The sequence below is a fragment of the Taudactylus pleione genome, unplaced genomic scaffold (assembly GCF_031769625.1).
Source record: "Taudactylus pleione unplaced genomic scaffold, aTauple2 ptg000507l, whole genome shotgun sequence".
Taxonomy (NCBI): Eukaryota; Metazoa; Chordata; class Amphibia; order Anura; family Myobatrachidae; genus Taudactylus; species Taudactylus pleione.
The window spans coordinates 2,758,953-2,779,343 of record NW_028284909.1 but is presented as its reverse complement, the minus strand read 5'-3'; the positions used below and the strand labels follow the sequence as shown (position 1 = coordinate 2,779,343).

The window sequence follows — 20,391 nt, the reverse complement described above, 5'->3', positions numbered from 1 at the left end:
GGTCCCATATGGTGAAGTGGTCAGCTGACTCCATCTATACGAATAGGCAGATGTAGCACATGATGCTGGGTGCATTAGGGTACCCCTTTCAACACTTCAGGTGGTGCAGGTGTTAGCTGACTCCGCCTGGGGTGAGGGCACTTCTCCCTTGTAGTTTTCCAGCCATGGATTCCTACTTGACAGTAGGTGAATAGGCAAGAGTAGCCCATGCAGCTGGGTGCATTGGCGGTATTTCAACACTTCAGATGTTAGACTCCTGTAAGTTAGCGGTGCTATCCCAGCAAGGGACATCTGCGGTGTAGGAAGTGCGGCTGCTGTTCAAATAAATCGGTGTATTGGCTATGAGCTTGCCGTCACAGGTCTGCTCGTGCCGACCAGTAAGTTGGAGAGCTTCAACGTGGATCTGCCCGTGGGGCATATCTGAGGTATTTTTTTTGGAGATGACCCCCAACACCTCATCTAACAGACATATCCTAGTTGTGCCTGTGAAATACATTCAGCAACCGACCAATGTCCTGATGCTTCTTACTATGGAACACCGCCCAAAGCGTCTCATTGACTTTTTTTTTTCTTCTGCTGCTGCAGTTCTCTATTTCTGCCTTTTTTTCTTGTTTATTTCAGCTTTTAATTCTTTTTTACACTGTTCTACCGTGTCATCATTGGGAATAGATGTAGTTATCTCCTCCTGCTGGTCATGGGTCTCTTCACCCAGGCTCATGGTTCATCTATGGCAGTGGTGTCACTGTTGTCTTTCATCGAGGATTCACACTGCAGCGTACTCCATTTGTATTGTCCTCCAGCCTTCATGAGGGTCCCAACTATTCGCAACTGTCCCACAAAACATTGTGATCTCTAATGAATCATTCCCCACGGTCACCGCCAGATATTCTTCCCCTACTGCTGGAGGGCAATAGATTCCTATTGATCTACTCTTCAGAGAAGATCAAGAGTCGATTTCATTAACAGGTTGTTTTTCCTCTGGATCTATATCCTGTACTTCAATGTGCTGTTCTTCTACCACACATTGGTTAATAGATCCCTCTATGTTGCTGTCTTCAGGGGATTAGATTTCAGTATTATTAACTTGATGTATAGTACAATGACTTCTGCATTATGGAAATTCCTGAAACACCTGCAACAGGCTGATCAAAAATCTGCTACTGTAGACACAGAAATAGCAGCTTTATAAATGCTGCACTAATAAATACAAACTCCATTATCTTAAAACCATAAATAACTAAATAATATGCCCTGTGCTGACCCCTCCCCATCGCCCACCCCGCCATGCCACCAGACTTATTTTCCCTCCATACGTGGGACTTACCTGCTGACGGTTGTTTGGGGTGTGCGGCAGCATGGTGGAAACGTGAAACATGATCTCATAATCCTGGTAATTGGTATAGAGGGAATGGGACCCAGTGGAATCCGCTAGGAGAAAAGCAAGAGACCCCGTCACTTCACATTTCATACGCAGAGGAGATGTACAGAAAGGATGTGGACACCATATAAAGCAGAAAAAAAATGATACAGCTCACTAAACAGCTGTAAGCCTTTGAAAAACAGGGCACATCATAAAGAGAGCTTAAGAGTCACATCCACTAAACATGAGGGTTTTCTTTGAGTGATGCACTTATAAAACGGAACCTTTATTAAGCAGTTAATAAAAAATGTATATACATTTGTGTCCAGAGAGTATAAATTATGTATATAAAATAATTGCTGCGGGTCACTCAATTGCTTATATGGTTGTCACAAAACAAGACTCTCCCTAAAGCAAAGGTTCTCAAACTCGTTCCTCAAGGCATCCTAATGGCCCAGGTCTAAGCACAGGTGACTTAGTTAGCACCTCAGACAGTTTTATTATACCATCTGTGCACAAGCATGGATATCCATAAAACCTGGACTGTTAAGGGTGCCTTGAGGACTGAGTTTGGGAAACCCTGACCTAATATGTGTCCAGGAGAACATATGGTGCACCTAAAATTGGGTGGCCAGATAGCAAGTCCTCTTAATGGAACATTAACCAAATTATTATTAGGAGCAACATGCAGTATGTACCTACAACAGCAGGGAAAAGCATCTTTAGTAATACACTTAAAAATACTGTGAGGTATATATCTGTAGAGTATTAACTAATTTATATTCTTTTCAGTCTACATATATTGTGCTCAATATAATATACACTCAATTGTGCTACTTAATGCCCCATCTCTTATAACATGAATAGGCATGGTATCAGAGCCTATAATAATAAGCCTAGTTGACCATTTATTCTTTTGTGGTGGAGAAATATTAACTACACAGTCGCATCTATACATCTATATTCTTTGTGTGGCGGCAACATATTTCAATTCTTCTTGGAGGTGTGGTAAGGAGCGATATAATGGTGCTCACATAGGAGAGTTGCAGAAAACATTAGGAGGATATGTATCAAGCCTTGGAGAGAGATAAAGTGGTGAAAATGCCCAAGGAAAACACTGTTAAATAAATGACAATTATGTGGGCTACGTCCTTTGACGACCGACCGATTGCACACACACTTACCAATTGGCCCACCCAGTTTTGATGAGGTTTGGAATGGTACTTGCGGTCAACATAACATGCGGTTGTTTGGTTGTGTGTAAACACTATAAGATGTGAGCAATATATTTGTATGATATACTGCATCTGTACAATAGTTAAACTATCTGTATGCTGCTTGTGGAACGATATCTATCTTTTAGAAGAAGTAAATACAGCAATAACTGTATTGGCTTATTTATCATAATAAGCCAATACATCAATAATTTATCATAATAAGCCAATACATCAATCATTTATTGATGTATTGGCCTATTTGGATAAACTTGAAATTTTAACAGCAACTTCATTGGTCTTCACTTGAGCCAAAATTAAAAAAAGAGGTAACATTTTTGAAAAAACATAAAATTTCAAAGTCACAGAGAAATAACTGGACACAAATCTCAGACTTCAGCTTTTCTGAAACCAATAGTGTACCTCCCAAAAACAGCTAAAACCTGAGATTTCTTTCCAAACGGAGATCGTGGCACCTGCTAAAGTCATAATTTAATTAAAAAAAAAAAAAAGAGTAGACAGAGGTGGTCTTGGGTGGCGCACTAAATTAGTTAAAATATAACTTTTATTACGGTTCAATAAAAACATGAATGTTTGCAGCGAAATATTCAAAACTTTCCACAAACATTTGTGAATACACATAAGAAATTAAAAAGAAAAAAAAGAAAAAAAAAAAAGGTGATTGTAAAATCGAAAAGTCCCACTGTGAATTTATTCCAATTCTGAATATCCTGATTGATGTGTATTAAAGTATACTCTAGCAGTATATTCGGGTGAGAATCCAATGAATTTTGAAGTATATTGTGTCCAACGATTGAATCCACTTCTAACTGTCTTGATTATCACCACATTGTAAGTGTCTCATTGTATCTATATCTTGATAAAATCATACATTGATCGATAGACAGATAGTAATAGATTGTTAATTTAGAATTTTAGTACTATTAAAGAACACCCATACATTAGACTGGATTCCTTTTTAATCATATGGGAACATATGTAATTAACAATGAAATCCAAGTTCATATATTTAGTGTGCGAATATAGTCTTTAGATAACAAATCCTAGTTTATTTCCTTCTAACGATCCCTTTGAGGGGAAGCGTTCTCTATAATTCAGGAGGTACCAGCCAGTCATTCTTATTACTACATAATGTATCTACAATCATACATCCATTATCTCGAGTGAATTAGCAGCACTGTGAGAATCTTACTAGGTGGATGAACCCCACAATTTGCTGCAAACAATAAATCATATATTCTCTGGGACTAAATTTCGTACTTTTAATATATGAAGGGAATATTTCTCTATAACAGTAAGCCGCATTACATCACGGATATACTCTTTTTAGCCAAGTCTCATTTAAAGGAGAGATAATGGATGAATGATTGTAGATAAATTACGTAGTACTAAGAATGACTGGCTGGTACCTCTGAATTATAGAGAACACTTCCCCCTCAAAGGGATCGTTAGAAGGAAATAAACTAGGATTTGTCATCTAAAAGACTATTATTAGCACACTAAATAAATGAACTTGGATTTCATTGTTAATTACATAAGTTCCCATATGATTAAAAGGGAATCCAGTCTAAAATATGGGTGTTCTTTAATAGTACTACAATTCTAAATTAACAATCTATTACCTACAATCTGTCCATCGATCAATGCACGATTTTATCAAGATAAAGATACAATGAGACACACAAAACGGTCTTGATTATCACCACATTGTAAGTGGATTCAATCGGTGGACACAATGGGGTAAATTTACTAAGATGGGAGTTCTATTTAAGAAGTGATATTGCCCATAGCAACCAATCAGATTCTACTTCTCATTTATCTAGCACCTTCTGGAACATAATACCTGGAAATGGATTGGCTGCTATGGGCAACATCACTTCTTAATAGAACTCCCATCTTAGTAAATTTACCCCAATATACTTCGAAATTCATTGTAATCTCACCCGAATATACTGCTAGAGTATACCTTAATACACATCAATCAGGATATTCAGAATTGGAATAAATTCACAGTGGGACTTTTAGTTTTCATCATCCCTTTTTTTTTTATTATTATTATTTCTTATGTGTATTCACAAATATATATGTTTGTGGAAAGTTTTAAATATTTCGCTGGAAACATTCATGTTTTTATTGAACCATAATAAAAGTAATATTTTAACTAATTAAGTGCGCCATCCAAGACCACCTCTATCTACTCTCTTTTTGAACGTCTTCATGAGTTGTCATAAGACAGCACCCCCAATATAATATAATAATAAAACTATATAATGATATATGGAATAGTCATATGGGGCTTACTCTTCATATAAAGATTAATATATATGACTGGTGCAGCAGTCGTTCTTTTCTCTTAAAAAGTTATAATTTCACAAATATTTTGCTCTGATTGAGCATCCTTTTTTCAGTCACTAAAATGAGATAAGGTAATCAATGCGTGGACAAAAAATGTCGCCCAAACTTTGCTGAGAACAATGGTTTCTGTCCCAAGGCTCTACCACCTCGCAGTCCTGCGATACACTAGCATTTGCGTAATGGCTACAATAAAATAAATAAATTAAAAATTAAAAAACACACTGTCCGCCATGATTTAAAGATGGCTTTCTTATCCTTGCTTCCTTGTAGAAAGGGCAAATATTTGTGGTTTTGAACTATTGGTATAAAGGAGTAATAACTGACCAAAAATATTTTTTTATTTTTAAAACAGACAAGCAACCTGTGTTAGACCACTTTATCTGGATTGCCACTACTGTGCCTACTCACATTATAAAAGAGATGGGGCATTAAGTGGCACAATTGAGTGTATAGTATATAGGGCACAATAAATTTAGACTGTGTAATAAATATAAACTGTTAATTCTCTACTGCTGCTGAACCTCGCAGTATATGCTGCCTTCTAAGTGCATTACTAAGGAAACTTTTCCCTAATTCTGGTTTACCCAAATAGTGGGGTATTAATAGAAAGAACTAAAAAATGTGGGTGGTTAATATTGCAAATCTTGATCGCACGTTTCTCTGGGTAACAAGAGCGGAAGGGGCTGGGGGCGACAATCATATAAGGAATGGAGTGAGACAGCAATGATTTATATGCACAATACTCATTCTCAGGACACTGTCTTTTATTACTATTTCACTGGATTTTCATCAAAGGTATTTCAAGCTTTCATTAACTGTTTAGAGAAAAGAGTTGCCTTGATGTGATGCATTTATAAAACTGGATCTTTTTTAATCTATTGTGTTCTACTTAGTGCCCCTAGCCTTATAGTTGGAATATACAAATTATAAAGCCTATTATCAGGAACTCTGAATGTTTTCTGTTTAATTATCAGAATCTAGAATACGCTTCAGTGCAGCTGATCCATGTATCTCATGGGAGTCGCATCCACACTCACTGGGTCTGTTGTGCTGCTAAGTGACCCAGGACAGTTACTCACTTTTAGTGTCGAGCTGGGCTGCATACTTGCTGAAGCCTCGGAGACAGACCTTCTCCCCCAGCAAGGTCAGGAACTCCTCGAACGCTGGCCCTGCGCTCTCATTGTTATACATCTCCTCCTCTGAGCTCTGGCCAGCCTTGCAGTACAGGATCCCCACTTTGTGTTTCCTGCAAAGCTGGAGTCAATATTATCTGTTAGTACATACATACAGAGATACCTTGTGCACAGCTGCTTGTCTACAGCCAGAGCCTTCCAGCACATATGTGCCAATCCATCTCCCCAATAGTCACGAGTTTCACTCAGCACCCACCCAAAATTCACATATTACTTCTTCAAAAACCCTTATGCAACTCCTGTTCAAACAGCTCACACCGTCTAATTATAAATTCCATCCTACAGCAAGCTACCCAACACTAAGGGGTCTATGTACTAAGCCTTGGATAGATTAGGGTAAGTAGGAAAATAACATCTTTATTGGCCATATTTTACTATTGAATACATTATTCATTGGGTGGGGTGTACCAGAGGTACTGCAATATGTCCAGACAGTTTCACATTAATATAAGGACCGTTTCATCTTATTACCTACTCGGGAGCTGCGAATTAAAAGCCACTAGTTCTCCCGCTGAGAACAGTGTTAATGCAGATAACTGAATAGCAAAAAGTCCTGGCTGTGGGATTTTCTCACTGTAAAATGCTGCACGACCTAGTTCTCCCCTAACTGTAACAACTTATTGTACTGTACTATGACAATGTTTTCACTCTACCGAAAACAACAATAACCAACAAGCTTCACCAACATCAGGAGTAATGATCATCACTGAGGTGTATGTACAGTTACCAATATCCACTTGCCAGTTCTGCAATCTGGGTCTTTCCCGTTTTGTTTCCCTTTAAGTCATTGCATGTTTAACGGTGCATTGCAGCACAGCAGTATAAATGAGAAATCGTTATGGTGGAATCGATCCTGCCACTACCTAGATTTAAGGTCCCCTTCTCATGGGATTGCGGAAAAGCATCCACCACTCAGGCTCCTGATCACACAATTCATATGGCTTACAGCTCCATCATATTACTCAGCACCAGTCACACATGACACACACCCCCTCCCCTAGAGGATATATTCCCTAGATGCAACATACTGCAACAGTCCCTCACCTGCCACTAAATAGTCTTTTTCAAAATGCTCATCACCCTCACTGACCATTATATAGTCCCCACATTGTACCCACTCTCAGCCTCCGTGTATCCATCTCTCGCCACTTCTGGGCAAATATCTGAACCACAACTGCACTCACACCACAACCACTAACATAGTAGTTATCCCACTTTCAATTTATCTATCCACCATCCGACCCTATTTCACTCAGAATTCCTATCTATGTAGCCTAATTAAAGTTAACATTATGCTATGATCTTAATTAGGACACTTTGGCACATCACTTAACCTCTCCTGACACTTCATCTATCTGACTTCTCCTACTGCCGCACAGATCAGTCTCCCACAATTCAGCTTACGCTGTCTCTTTATCATTTAAGCAACACTCCCCACCTCACATCAATCCAAATGATACACAAGTTACACCCAAGACTTCAGCACATCAATCAGCCCCCCTTACCAAACTTATTTCACCCCTCACACACTACTGCTCTCATTTCTCTCCATGATATTATTCAACAATCATCCTGTTAATCACCGAACACCCCCACCCCAAAATATATTTCATAACTCTTACCCCCTGTTCATCCAGCTTCAGGAGCTGTTCGGTGACTTTAGAGGAATTTATGGCCAGACGTAGACATTGAATATTAAGCTCTGGGATCACAGCCTCTAGGCTGTCTTTTAGAGGCAGGCCTCTGACCGTACCATGTTTTGCCGTGGATGGCACAGAGTCCTCATGGATCATCCCTCGCAGGGTTACCAGCTGTTTTGGGAAGGAGAGAATAAATCAGGTCATTGGGCAGTCATCAGAAAATCCCTAACAAGCTTCCCATAGCTGGCACTCTAACGTGGTGCTATCACAGCTGTAGCTGCTTCATTTACTGCAGCCCATAAACCATGAGACTATAGGTACTAGAAATCACCTTCTGACAAAACCTATGGTGCTCCAACCCACATTCAAGAATCGATAAGATGACCACATAGATGGAGATAGGAGCGATACTGAGTAACTGATCTGTAATTGCTGCATATTTGGCCCCAATGCAAGAACGCCAATAATATTGTAGAAATTGGTCATGTTATGACCATACATGTTGTTCAACGCGGTTTGAAGAATACGGCTATTGTGCTGTGAGTGTCATAAGAGACCCAGCTGCTCTGCCATGCAGCAAATGGGCAGCTCTCATCCAATCTAAACACCTACATGTGTGGCCAAATTGCACATCGATCTCGGTGCTTGAATAAGAGCAAGTAACTCTTGTGCATTAGCCTTGATCATTTGACACATTATTTCTCCGAGTTGGATGCATTGCCAAAATTCCATGATGCAACGGTAGTCACTTGGAATAGAGAAACTTTGCTATATGTAAACATACAGTAGATCTCCAGGTGTAGAATGTGTTCATGGCTGCTAGCATATAACCTGTTAACAATCTAATGTACAATGAATACACATGGCTATTATCACGGCTCCCTGGATTGATAGAATAGTGCACATGGAGACATCAAGGATCAGAATCTGCCCTGGCCGCTAAAATCAATAACTCAGATCACATGAGATTTTCCTTCCTGAATTCCATCTCCCCACAACATCCCAAACCGATGAACCCGCTTCCATCTAACCTCGCTCGTCCTGAAGATGATCCTGTACTGGTACTGAGGTCCATGCTCCTTGCTCTCATCCAGTTTGTCCCTTTTCAGACTCACCGCAACAGGACCCAATTTCTCGTCCACTCCAAAATAGTTGTAGTGTTCTGGAAAACAAATGTACACTCTCTTCAACGCTACAAGTCACATACACTGGCTCAGATAAAACAACAGACAGCCAATGACCAATCTGTGAATGAGTTCATTAACCAGCACTAAAAGCAATGCACAGATCTAACATATACAGTAAACACAACTACATTAACGTAAATAAAATCTGGGAATTAACACACACACACAACACAACACCTCAAGCTACAGCAACACTAATATAAAAAACACTGAATATCTCTGCATAACACACAGGTAGACCCATCTGGTAAATAGGGATTGTGTGGTAGTCTGCAGTATTCTCCTAATTTGATGTGTACTTTGATAATTACCACCTGTAACAGGATTCATTCGCTCTCAAGAGAGACAGACACCGTATTCATACACATTAAAATAGGAATAATCCCTCATGAATTAGCAGCTAATAGGAAGCATGCTTGAAAATAAAACGACATTATCTTAATTAGGCCACAGACACAAATTATGCATCTTTATTAGCACTAACCAAATGAGTCTCAAATAGCTGAGCTATGGATCTGCAGTAACGTAAAACACTAATGATAATACTGTCCCAAATATCAATAAAAAACATATCAATGTGCACAGTTATTAACACTGGGATAGAAGGAAGTCATTTCTATTTACCCTATAATTTGGTCACTGCAAAAAGACCACTTTTCCCCTAGATAGGACTGATCATTTCACAGAAAATAGAGAGTTTGTACCAGCGTAATACTGACCCTTTAAAACCACTACACGGCACTAACATTAAATTACATTCCTGTGTTCAGCATAACTGGGGACCAAGAAAATATTTTTCTCATTTCGATTGCGGTGGAGATCATAGCTAAAGAGGATTCAGCAAAAAGGAAAATAAATGTAACACAATATTACCTTTACCGTGAAAGTAGTCTTGATAATATCGGGCTCCCAAATCCACATGCTCAATGCTGTAGTGTTTTAACCTCCCCTGGGTCTTCTGCATTTCCTTGGAAATTTCCAAGACAGATATACTGGCATTGGTACAGTACATAGAAAGAGATGGTTCCAGGAACCCACCTTCATTCCCACTTGACGAACCAGCAGATGCTTTAGAGAAACTCACATTTCGTTCAGACATACCACCTGTCTCATTACGGAAATGCGGACAACTCAGTAGAAGGTCATTACTGTTGTTGTCACCTAGGTCATGCTCCAAGTTCTCCTTAAAGTTCAGGTCTTCTGTGCTGGTGAAACTGGGGTCCATGTTGCCAAGACCATAGGCTTTGGACACTGCTAAAGACACAGCCGATGCAGCAGAGGCTCCCGTTGTAGTGTTCCGTCTTTGAGCAACATAGTTTCGGTTGGCTGCAACTTCATTGAGATCGAAGAGCATGCTCTGCACATCAAAATGGGCAAAAGACTTTGGGCAGAGCCAGGGTTTAAAACTTTCTTCTTGCTCCACAAACGACTTCCCTGGCTCATTCTCGTTCTTGTTGCTTCTCAATTTGCGAAAGATGGAAGAGTCATTGGACTCCCCCTTGGTCGTTTGTTTTCGCTGCTTATCCTTTAGTGTACCATCATCTCTATGAAACTGTCCATTACGGAGATCTGTTCTGGAGCCTCCAGCCAAGTGGAGATTAGAAGAAATGCTTGAGTCCTCATGGAGAAGACCACTTCCTCTGCCAGGAGACTCACTTCCTTTATCATGCTTCTCATTTCTGAAGTCTTTCAGCATGTCATATAAGCTCTGTTCCGAAACACCTTGCACATTAATAGAAGAAGTGCTCCCATACTCCCTAAACAGTGGCATTCCATTGCTCAGTTTTGACCCTCTGGGCTCCAAAGCTACATCCACATCACACTCGCTGAGCGTTGTCTCACTATTGCTTCTGTTCCGAAGAGTGACAAACATCCTGCCAGGCGATCGTGGCCAACCATCTTGGAACTCCACATCTTTTGACCTCATTCTTGACAACCTATGAAAACCCCTAAATCCTGGGGAGCCTCCATTGCTTTGAAAATGTTGTCCATTTACAAAGCTCCTTTGTAGGTGGAAATCTTTTGACCCTTTCATTTCCCTGGATGGACTGGGAGTCATTGTTTCTTTCGAAGTCTCCTTTTTTGGGGGCCAGTCCGCAATCCTTGCACGAACCCCCATTTTTGGCATTGCTGGGGTGATCGCACTGAACCTCGATCCATCTGCAAGTTGCATGCTGTTTTGCCCCCAAAGTCCCTGTGGATAATATTCGACTCCCCGGACAGCATCATTTGCTCTCATGGACGTTCCACCAGCGTCCACTCCATCATTTTGATAGGATCTGTAGCTTGTCATGCTCCAATACAGACATAAATATCCACATAGAGCAAAAAGGTATCACAGTTCTTTGTTAAACCACAGTGTAGAACCATTATTGGGGTCTTGTCTGTGTAAGTTTTCCCGAGAGTAGAGCTTGCACATTGGGCTAAAACACTACTGCTCAGGGGAGAAGCCAGATCATCTCAGATACATCTGCAAGACACAATAGATTTTAATGTCATTTGATTAAATAAAAAAATAAAACAATACAACTACGTGCAATTATATTGTGCTTCTTATTCACACACAGAAATCTATTTTGAAATATTGCAACAAGAGAAGGAAACCAACCGGGTACAACATGGACCATGTCAGGCTAAAGAGAGAGACGTGGGGGTTGTGTATCTCCAGTATTAGTAGCTATTAGGGCTTATACAGCACAACCATTGAAGAAATATAGTATAGAGAGAGATCTCTTCATGGGAGGTAGGATAAGGGTGAGGTGACACAGGTGGCAGAGTAGCTGGTGACTGGGTCTAGGTAATGAGCGATTCACTAGCTGATCAGCCAACTCAGAAACCATAAACTAGATTAGCATGTGACTCCCTAATAAACCATAAATGGGAGAGGGTTGTGGCGGTAATGTATCAAAAAAACATCTGGGACTTCTTCCCAAGTGTTAGACAAAAAGAAAGGAAAAAAGAAGGCTCTCTTTGTGGGGCACTCTTGTATCTAATAGTTTATTAAAATATAACTTTTATTATATAATCTAAAATTGTGGTACCTTGAGGTAAATGAAAGGGTACGCCCAGTATGAATGGGACTTAAACTCAATATACAGACATATGACACAAACATACATGAAACACATAAATGGTTCTATCGCCAAAGAGTGGCGAAAATATTCTTCATTATAATTTGAGAATAGGAATTCTCATGCAGGGTACATTCCTTCTTTGTATAGGCAAGTTATGTATCAATGATATATTACATCCATGTGTTTTGACACATCTAAAAGTCAGTCCAAAATACAGTAGTAGTAGTAGGAGTGTTACATCAACTGTGTTGGACTCCAAAATTTGTGTGACAGAGAAAAAGAGATCATCAAGAATTTGAATATTGTATTGATCATGTAACCACACAGTTTATACAAAATTGATCATAGTGGTAAAAGTAAATCTTATGCACAGTAATATGTGCTATACACACCCTCCAGGGATATATATATATAAATATATGATTGCAACATATATCACACATAAGATATATATATATATATATATATATATATATATATATATATATATATATATATATATATATATATATATATATATATATATATATAATAATACAGTTCTATCCACGCTGGGGTAATTCAGCACAGAATAAGACACATGGGCTATAAACGTGTAAGGAGTCCCACATGGGGAACATACATTTTACCCTAAATAGCCCATATAGCTTATAGCCCATGTGTCTTATTCTGTGCTGAATTACCCCAGCGTGGATAGAACTGTATTATACATACACAAGATGCTCTGTGTTATTACCATGCTTATATCTGCACACATGTTCTGTTTTCATATAGCTTGGAATTGTGTACAGAGGACACAACACCCCTGTTGTTGTTACATATTTTTGACAAGATTTTGGAGGCGCCAAGATAGGCATAACATATATAAGTGATGAGAAATTTCTGTGTCCCACCGTATATTGACATAAGTCTCTCCTTGTCATATATATAATCTTATGTGTGATACATGTTGCAGTCATATATTTTTTTATATATATATATATATATATATATATATATATATATCTATCCCTGGAGGGTGTGTATAGCACATATTACTGTGCATAAGATTTACTTTTACCACTATGACTGATTTTGTATAAACTGTGTGGTTACATGATCAATACAATATTCCAATTCTTGATGATCTCTTTTTCTCTGTCACACAAATTTTGGAGTCCTGTACAGTTGATATAACACTCCTACTACTACTGTATTTTGGACTGACTTTTAGATGTGTCAAAACACATGGATGTAATATATCATTGATACATAACTTACCTATACAAAGAAGGAATGTACCCTGCATGAGAATTCCTATTCTCAAATTATAATGAAGAATATTTTCGCCACTCTTTGGTGATAGAACCATTTATGTGTTTCATGTATGTTTGTGTCATATGTCTGTATATTGAGTTTAAGTCCCATTCATACTGGGCGTACCCTTTCATTTACCTCAAGGTACCACAATTTTAGATTATATAATAAAAGTTATATTTTAATAAACTATTAGATACAAGAGTGCCCCACAAAGAGAGCCTTCTTTTTTCCTTTCTTTTTGTCTAAGGTTGCATTTTGGCTCCTGGGAGCACCACCAACTGAAACACTATGTGAGAGACACTATATCTCATACAACTATTCATATTTTGGTCTAATTATACTAACATTTACCTTTACTCTGTGCGGAGTAAAAAACTTTCTTCTCCTTGAAACTATTTCCCAAGTGTTAAATAGGAATCAGAACTCTATCATACTAAACCAGTAACAGGACTGCAACCGGCATTCTCAGGACTGAGATAAGGAACTATAGTACATAGAAATGAAAGCCTGGCCCAGCAAAGTATAAACAATAAAGCAACAGGAGTGGACCTCTATTATAGCCCGTAGTGGGGACCAGAGGGAAAGGGTTGCAGTGTCTGGTCTGCTGCAATAATCTCTATTCCACACACTCATGAATGTCACACCAAGCTCCCCTCCATGTAGCGAGAAGGTCACTGTTCAGCTGCTGCCTTAACATTGTTGCGTCTCATTAGATTTACTTATTACACATGCTCAGCCCGATCTCTAAACGTTCACATTGCTCTTCAGAGTTTCCACTAAAGAAAACGACATAAGAAAGCTCTTTCTATCTATCTATCTATCGGCAGGGCAATGCGGTGAGAAAGTGCTATAGTGATCCTGCCGATACCAATACACTACTACAATATTTACCAACTGGTAGGAATGGGAGAAACAAAATTGACACCAGCTCTTGTAGGATATCTTGTGGGATACTGTACTAACATCCCGAGCCTGAAGCACCTTTGCCAGGGAACCAAGTAATGCCGTTTCTTCACTAAGGGGTTCCTCTAAATGCCATGGCTACAGACAGAAACAATGCTTCATCTTAGCCAAAAAAAAAAAAAAAAAACAGAATACAATAGCCTTTGTATATCCAAGCTTTAAAAAAAAAAAAAAGCACGAACTTCAACAATGAAGGATTTAATCCTCACTTAAAGATGGATTCCTGTTAGTACACATACAGCTAAATATGAAGTGGTATTGTGATTCTGTAGTGATGAGTTCTAATTAGTTTGACACTGAAGAATGCAAAATACATGCCTGGCTGTAACTGTACTACTATAGCGGCAAAAGGAAAAGAGACCAGGTGCCAAAGTTAAAGTTAAAGGAGCTGCCAAACAGTGATGGTGTTCATTCCTCCCTTCTCCATTACCTGTTGTTGTTCCCAAAAGTCTGTTCTTGGCCCTTTTCTCTATTTACACCCAATCCCTTTGAGATCTCATCAGATTCTTTGGCCTCCAGTGTCACCTACATACAGATGGGATGTAGTTGACACTAGGATGGTCAGGATGCCGACACATAATACCGGTACCAGAATCCCAACAGCAGTCGGAATCCCGACTGCTAGCATTCCGACGGTAAGTATTAGCGATAGGGGGAAGGTTAGGTTTAGGGTCAGATGTCAGGCACTGGGGGAGGGTTAGGCTGCTCTAGGATTAGGCTGCGGGAAAAGTGGGTTAGTGAACTTACCTTTAGGCGGGATGCAGCCGTCTGTATTCTGATCGTTGGCATCTCGACCGGCCGGGATCCCGTACCCAACCCATACAGATGACACCCAGATCTACCTCTCTGTTCTTCTGCCATCCTCTCCTGGTTACCACAGTCCTCAAGACTCACTACTTCATTCAAGCCTATGGTCAATCATAGCTCAGTACTCACTAACCCTGACCATCCACTTACCCACCTTCCCAGATTTCCCTTCTGGTTACTCCCATCCCACTGGAAGCCTTCACGGGCAGGGCCCTCTTACCTTGTTCTCTCCTCCTAGCACTATCCCTGTCACCAGTGCACATCTGTTCCCCTGTCTCCTTACTTCCCTCCAGTGACTCGGATTCTGTCTTCAGGGATGGTGCAAGTTTTCCAGGTGCCCTCGGCAAAGCTTCACCCAACTGATCCTGCTCTCCCCCAAAACAGTCTTTCAAATGAGACATGCCACCAGACATTACCATACGCCCCTGACATGCCATCAGACCTCCCCAAATACCCCGGACGTGTCTTCAAACCTCCTCATAGGTCCTAACATGCCATAAGATATCCCCACATGCCATCAGACTTCTTCATATGAACTTGACATACCATCAGACATCTCCATGTGACCCTGACATGCCATCAGGGCTCTTCATATGCCCCTGACATATCATCAGAACCATTACATTACTTTTAATACATTGAAAAGTATGAGGAAAAAATGAGATACAAATTACAGATACAGTGCAGGAATATGCAACTAAACTACAATGTCTTCATCAGAGCAAGGTACAGTGAGCTATGGTTGGTTTAGAGCAAGGGAGTCTGAGAACTAAAATGTTACTGTGTTTGGGTGCCTGCATCAAAAAGGTAAACAGCAGCAATTATTCTGCAATACATTTATATATGTACCTGAAGATTTTGCAGAGTTTGGGAATTTGATGATACCATATTGCAGAACAGTGTCCATTTCCTGTTCTGCCTATGTGAACTGTCCCTCCAACACCATATTTACCAGGAAATTTGGACTTTCAGCAGGAGGCTTTAGGTTCTGTATTCCCCCCAAACCTTTGAAACATTAAACACTCTACGTAGTAGCATAATGGACCTCTAATCTCTATGGTTTACTTGGTACACCTTATGGGGAGAACTTGGATAGTTATTTTCCTCTTTATGTTGAGCTCCTCCTCTACTTACATTGCCCACCTGAAAAGCCATGTTAACAAGGGCATTCCTGCAGTACGGAATGGGTATCTAATGTCGGGATGTCTCCTGTCAGAATACAGACAGCAGCATCCGAATGGTTGGTATCCCAACAGAGTTTGGGTAAGTATACTTACCCTCCCCCCTTCCCCCCTAACCCTCCCTTTTTGTAGCCTAACCATAACCCTCCCCGTTAGGGCCTAAACCTAACCCACCCCCCCTACGGCCTAAACCAATCCCTCCCTCTTAGTGCCTAACCTTAACCGTAACCTTCCCCCATAGGGGTGCCTAACCCTAACCCCCCAAAAAAATCTAACCCTACTATGCTCCCTAAACCTAACCCCCCCCCCCCGCGGCTAACGCTAAGAGCGCCCCGGACTTACCCTATCGGGCTGACGTCCCTCTGTGTTCCGTCGTCGGGCTTAAGATAGGCGTCAAAATACCGATGTCTATCTTAAGTACCTTGTCAGAATTTCGATGTCGGTATTGAGACTGGCGGTTTCATAACTACATCCCCTGCAGTACAAACTCTCCCATGTCATTATGAGCAGGGGGAAGTAGGGTACACCTAACTGCCCTGCACTCAGTCATTCTACCTCCAAGCTGCTGCTGACAGGGAAATGCATACTTACATGTCTAGCTCACTTGTTAGACATGTAGTGTATTCCAAGTACTCCCTTGTTTGCAGTGTGTGCGCATACTGCATTGGGCTGGTTGTAGTCTGATACTTCTTGTGCGCCGAAGCTAACAGGTGATTCCTCCTCCCCCCCTTAATCTTCTGGCTCTACCCACTTACCAGACAAAGGCTCCATCCTTCACGACGTTCCGCCTCCTAGCAGGCCTCTTCATCTTGTCTGAAATAGGTGGAGATTCATTTGTGAATGAATTAATTTATGGCTTGAAGGGAAGGAGACAGACGCTGTTGCCTGCATAGGTATGTCAGCTGCCTAATGGTAGCACGAGCCCCGTCTGTGTCTGTCAGCATGTGGGTACGGGCTCATTAATTGCCGTTTGCTCCCTACTCCCCGTTGTGTGACCCATTACTGCTTGCTCCAGGCTGTAGGTAGTCTACCTACCTTTCCCTCTATCCCAAACCTTGTTCGGTTATTTGTACTGTGGTTATCCTGTACTGTGGTTGTCCATTGTATTTTTGCTACATGTATGCATTTTGTTTTCATTTTACGGCGTTGCGGACACCTTGTGGCACCATCTAAATAACAGTTATAAAATAAGAAAATTTGGCCAGACACTGATTACAGAAAATGCATTTGTGATTAATCTGAACCAGTAGAAATCTTTTATGGTAAACACTGGTTTTGGACAATACTAAAAAGGGACTACCCAGTTTACAGGAAATTACGCTCGTTCTCCGTATATTCCCTCTATTTGTGAACTGGTCCTTATTCTTTTTGACCACAATTTTTTCATTGAATGTTTATGTTGTTTTCTTAGAATTAGGAAAGGTTCTGCTTAATTGGAATGTAGTTTCTATAATCCATGCACAGCCAAATCACATTCTTTACTGCTAGAATTGTAGTTCAGGATGCATAGTTGGACCAGAGACCTAAAAGCAACAATTTGCATACCCCCACCCAAAATTCCTCCAGTGAAGATCAAATCCCTCACGTATAGTAATAGATTTCCTGCACCAGAAGTTAAATGCAGTTTTTGATTTATTGGTGCATAAATTTGAAAGTCAGGTAAATTTTCCCAAAATTTTGAAGTTTCTGTGTTATGTGAGCCATGTTCTAATATAGGCAGTTTAATCAGTTTTTATGTGGTATAAAGCCTTTTGGGAGCAAACAGCCTGGTGTGTAATGCTTTTCTAGGAACACCAGTGTGTGTGTAATCATAACACAAGCTTCTTACTATTGTAAGAAGACAAAGCCCATGGTGTAATCCCACCCAATGAGGATGGTACCCACCTCTAAGGGTTCTGAGCATCATATAAAGTTTTCATTTATATTGCTGGTTCCTATTTTCTGTCCCTGGCTCCTTACCGTTGGATACATTTGCACAGAACTGCAAAAAGGAGATAGTCATCAGACTGTGGAATATACAACAGCTAAATATACTGAAGTGCCAAAACTCATGGGATAGCAGTATGTAAAGGTTATGTGACGTCATCGTAATGTGACATCTTGGAAATACCCAGACCTGCATCAGTTGTAATCTGACATCTTGTGAGTCAGTCTGAACCCCGGTTAAGCTGCTCATGGCAAGGCAACATGAATTATCGGTGTTTGGACGGGCACGAGTGGTTTTAGGAGCATTGTGGAGAGTTCCCGACGAATGGTATTGTCACCATGTTCGCCCGACATGAACTCAATCAAGCATTTATGGGAGAGGTCCATTCGCACCCAAGATCCTGCTCCTACAAATATCGGGAAGCTGTGGGAAGCTATCCATATGGAATGCGTCAACATCTCTCCAAAGGTCTTCCGTCCTCTTCTGGAATCGATGCCACGTCGAGCTGCTGCACTTCGCCAGGCTAGAGGGGGGTCCTACACGATGCTAGACATCTATCCCATGTCTTCTGGCACTTCAGTACATATACAATACTGCGTCTTTAATTTGCCCTCATCTCCCACAAGCCACAGAGGCAGAAAATGTTAAACCACTATTTGTGAGAAAGCAACCTACAACACCGAAGATAGCTTATTAACTCTCCAGGACCACTGGCTCCAAGGGAACTAAGTGACATATTTGCACAGACTACAAAGTGGTCGCCTAAAATGCATGCAGATGACTGGTCTAATGTAATAGGTCACAAATCCTTATGGAGTTTTAAATGTAACATTTGGATATGAGAGGAGGTTGCTCTGCACTTGATGACCTGTTGCATCGGTCATATCCCCTTACAAACGCAGTCACCAGCTGCAAACTCTCCAGTAGGCAGTGCTGTACGGCATAGTGCCTACATAAAAGTACACACTTCAGCATGACCAGGACACAGAACTCATGCAACAGACATCCAGCACTAGGGAGGGGTAACTTGCAGAAGAGGATCCTGAACCATTCCAGCCACCTCTGTAAGTAACACCAGCATGAGGATGCCTGGTAACAGTATCATTTCCTCCTGGCTGAAGTTGAAGTGCCGATCATTGCTACTGCATGTGTCTGGCGGAAGCTGACCAAATTCCTTTACAAACACCTGTAGCTTTAAAATAACCCTTTTGTTTATACGCATTCAAAAGCCTCTATTACTAACTGCTAAAGCAGTGATGTGTCAGGTGACCTGATAGCAGAGTCATTCATTGCCTGAATAATTGAGCAACCTGGGAAGAGGGGGTGTAATGTATGAACCATTATGCAGTCTCTCTTAGGAGCCATCGAGAGAAGGAGGTGTAGTAGTGGTCAGGGGAAGGTGGGTAAGGTGGAGAAGGGCGATTACATTTTCTCCATCTGACATTATTTTGGTAATAAGTTTGAATGTGTCTGAAGTAATTCATCCCGTCAAGCTCAAATGCTTTTAAAATTGCCAATTTCCATACTTTTTTTATCACTTTTTTACATTATGAAATAACCGAAAGATAGCTGTTTGTCTGTGATAGTACGGAACATAGTGATGCTTTATTCTACATTACTGTAAATGTTCAGCTTACATTACTAATTCTTAATTACTAATGTAAGCTCTTGTGAGCAGGGCCCTCTACCCTCTTGTGTTTCTCCCTACTTTATTTTCATCTACTTCTTACCCCCCACTAGGGCACCTAACACTTGGTTGCTTATGCTCTGTTCCTTATTTGGGTGTTATGGTCACTAATGTAGCAATATATATTCATGTCCTGCAAGTCACTGTTTTGGTTATGTACATTGTAAGGCACTGCGGAACACTTGTGGCGCCATATAAACAAGCAATAATAATAATACTTATGGCAATTATAAATATTTTACATGCTTAGAACTATACAGATGTGTCCTCACTTACTGGTTGCTCACACAACATATGGCGCGAGACAGACACTCCGAGAGGATTAGTGTAGCAAACTTTTCTTTACATTTTGTATCTTAGTCGCATCACAGACGCAGCAAACACCCACTCACACTAGAGACGCTAGGCTGCGACTTTAATGGCACAGGAATTGGATTTAATTATGTCGCAGATGAAGCATGCTGGGACTCGGCGTCAGGAAAA

The 20,391-nt window shown here is 40.5% G+C and overlaps 1 protein-coding gene across 8 annotated transcripts in view; it reads right to left on the bottom strand.

The window, feature by feature from the left end:
• SIPA1L3 (signal induced proliferation associated 1 like 3) overlaps window positions 1-20,391 on the bottom strand; it is a 119,086-nt gene that overhangs the window by 27,753 nt on the left and 70,942 nt on the right. For 6 of the 8 annotated variants that reach the window (XM_088450162.1, XM_088450167.1, XM_088450161.1 and 3 more), the window contains 5 exons: window positions 9,844-11,440; window positions 8,815-8,945; window positions 7,766-7,954; window positions 6,030-6,204; window positions 1,325-1,428 (listed from right to left, as the gene is read on the bottom strand). In XM_088450162.1, coding sequence (XP_088306288.1) covers window positions 1,325-1,428; window positions 6,030-6,204; window positions 7,766-7,954; window positions 8,815-8,945; window positions 9,844-11,263 — 2,019 coding nt within the window. In that variant the 5' untranslated portion in view covers window positions 11,264-11,440. Of the gene's footprint in view, window positions 1-1,324; window positions 1,429-6,029; window positions 6,205-7,765; window positions 7,955-8,814; window positions 8,946-9,843; window positions 11,441-18,178; window positions 18,276-20,391 lie in introns of all 8 variants that reach the window. The other 2 variants (XM_088450165.1, XM_088450168.1) reach the window with 2 other exon arrangements.